Here is a 2,577-nt window from a genome sequence, read left to right as displayed (position 1 = left end):
ATAACCAATAAACATTAGAAAAACATTTCCAAACACACATCGCGATTTACACTCCATAATACCACTAACACCACAGACTTTTCACTGCTGCTCATTTACGTACCTCTCCAAGTGAAATATATTTTTCACTACTATTTTCACTACTCTGTTTCACTACTATTTATCACTACTATTTTTCACTACCATTTTCACTAGTGTTTTTCACTAGTATTTTTCACTACTATTTTTCACTACTATTTTGCAATAGTAGTTTTTAGTCGTATTTTTCACTACTATTTCTCACTACTATTTTTCATATCACCAAAAAACACTAAAACACATTCCACTTCTCCAAATCGATCAGCTGATCGATTTCATACCTCAGGATTTCTCCTCATTATTTCCCATTGGCTCTCCAATAGATCCTCTTTCAACCGACTCATATTACTACGCCACCGTATTCGCTCTCGATGAGAATCTTCCGCACAGTGAAGATTTCTCAGCTCCTCCGAATGAAACATCCTTTCCTCATACCTAACATAATATAATCGTTCGTGAAATTATCCCGAAATCGGAAGAAATATCCCACAATCGTCCCCAACTAAAAAAATTCTCAGCTACCCCGAATGAAACATCATTTTCTCATAACTAACATATAATCGCGCATCGGAGTAAAATTGGAGTTTCTTCACCCTAGTGATATGAAAAATATATTACACGACTACTGCTGCATATCACCACGAATTTCATCGCGTCGCCACTTAACCACGTAAAACGGGTTGTGAAACTCCATTATATACGTACAACACACTCTATAGTATTAGAGCGATTCGACATATCACTAGTAGAGTACTCATACTACAATGGAGTTTCCCGACCCTAGTGATATGAAAAACACTAGTGAAAAATATATTTCACGACTACTACTGCATATCACCACGAATATCGCGTTTTTCACCGAGTACTACGCCACTTCGCGTAAAACGAGTTGTGAAACTCCAATCCATGAACACCCCTTCCCAAAAATATTACAATTCCTCCGCATTTTTCATCTTTTTCTCAATTCGATATTTCCGCGATTTTTCTCTCAACAATTTCACATACGATGCAAAATCCGTCATAATTTCTCGCCTCCTCGCACTTCTAACCTCCTGATTCACAAATCGATCACCAGGGCGCGCGCTTTTTACCACCAAACACTCACCTTCGGTATACCCACTCGCTGTTTCCGCACATCTTTCGGAGACTCCGCCTTGTGTAAAATCCACGGCACTGACCGGTTCAACTATGCGGAGAAAATGTACTGGAGTTTCACAACTACCCGTTTTACGCGATATTCAACGCGGTGATATGTAGCAGTAGTCGTGAAATATGTTTTTTCATATCACTAGGGTGAAGAAACTCCAATATTTATACAGTGGAGTTTCACCACCCGTTTTACGTGAAGTGGCGTAATACTCCATGTGAAAAACGCGATATGAAGTGTATCAACAATACTTACATATCACGTGAAACACATCATGCGTTTTACGCGTTTTTCACTAGTGTTTTACATCACTACGTTGAAACTCTATTATTTTAAATACTCAATTTCATACCACACTTACCAAATCTCCTCCGGGAATTTTACTCCACGCCGATTTCCTGACAAAAAACACCAAAAAATGGAGTTTCACGAGAACAGGTGTAAAACTCCGTGAAAAACGCGGCGATATTCACATTACGCAGTAGTTGTGAAATATGTTTTTCATATCACTAGGGTCAAGAAACTCCACTAAAGAAAACCAATTCGAATATTAATTTGAAAATGATGATAAATAATATATAATAACGAATAGTTCCAATAATTGGAGTTTCACAACTACCCGTTTTACGTGAAGGGGCGTAATACTCGGTGAAAAACGCGGTGATATGCAGTAGTAGTCGTGAAATGGGATTTTCATATCACAAGTGAGAATCCATAGAAACTTCAAGTAACTTCATTTACAGTGAATAACGCTTTCAGAAATTATCCCAACATAAAAATGCCCAGTGATACCCTAGTGATATGAAAAATATATTTCACGACTACTGCATACCATCGCGTCGCCACTTAACCGCGTAAAACGGGTAGTTGTGAAACTCCAATATATACGTATAACACACTCTGTAGTATCAGAGCTATTCCACATATCACTAGTAGACTACTCATACTACAATGGAGTTTCTCGACCCTAGTGATATGAAAAACATATTTCACGACTACTGCATAGCACCGCGTTGAATATCATCGCGTCGCCACTTCGCGTAAAACGGGTTGTGAAACTCCAATGAATATTAAATCAATCATCCCAACACACAAATGCCCAACCCCGCGATCAACCCACTCACATGGATGATAATTTTATTGCACTCGGACGTGCCGCTGTAGGAGCAGTCTGAAAATTACGATAATACCATAATTTCCCTTTCCAAAATTTTCCCAATTTTTACCTGCGATCTCTGACCAGCAAATTCCCTATCGTCAATTTCGCTCTCCCAAAAATTCTGAAAAAAAAACAACAACAACTTTTTTCGACCAGAAAAATCCGGAATTTTTCACCCATTATCGGTAAAACG

General features: G+C 38.4%; 1 protein-coding gene across 1 annotated transcript in view; it reads right to left on the bottom strand.

Moving 5' to 3' along the window:
* Window positions 1-2,577, bottom strand: part of Pmar_PMAR023974 (hypothetical protein) — a gene marked incomplete at both ends in the record, with an annotated part of 5,802 nt that overhangs the window by 2,579 nt on the left and 646 nt on the right. Inside the window, 3 exons of the mRNA XM_002776973.1 lie at window positions 431-513; window positions 1,012-1,130; window positions 1,184-1,251. Coding sequence (XP_002777019.1) covers window positions 431-513; window positions 1,012-1,130; window positions 1,184-1,251 — 270 coding nt within the window. The remainder of the gene's footprint in view (window positions 1-430; window positions 514-1,011; window positions 1,131-1,183; window positions 1,252-2,577) is intronic.

Source organism: Perkinsus marinus (genome assembly GCF_000006405.1).
Source record: "Perkinsus marinus ATCC 50983 genomic scaffold scf_1104296952338, whole genome shotgun sequence".
NCBI classification, from domain to species: domain Eukaryota; phylum Perkinsozoa; order Perkinsida; family Perkinsidae; genus Perkinsus; species Perkinsus marinus.
Note: the sequence above shows the minus strand (reverse complement) of the source record. Positions and strands in the feature narration are given on the sequence as shown.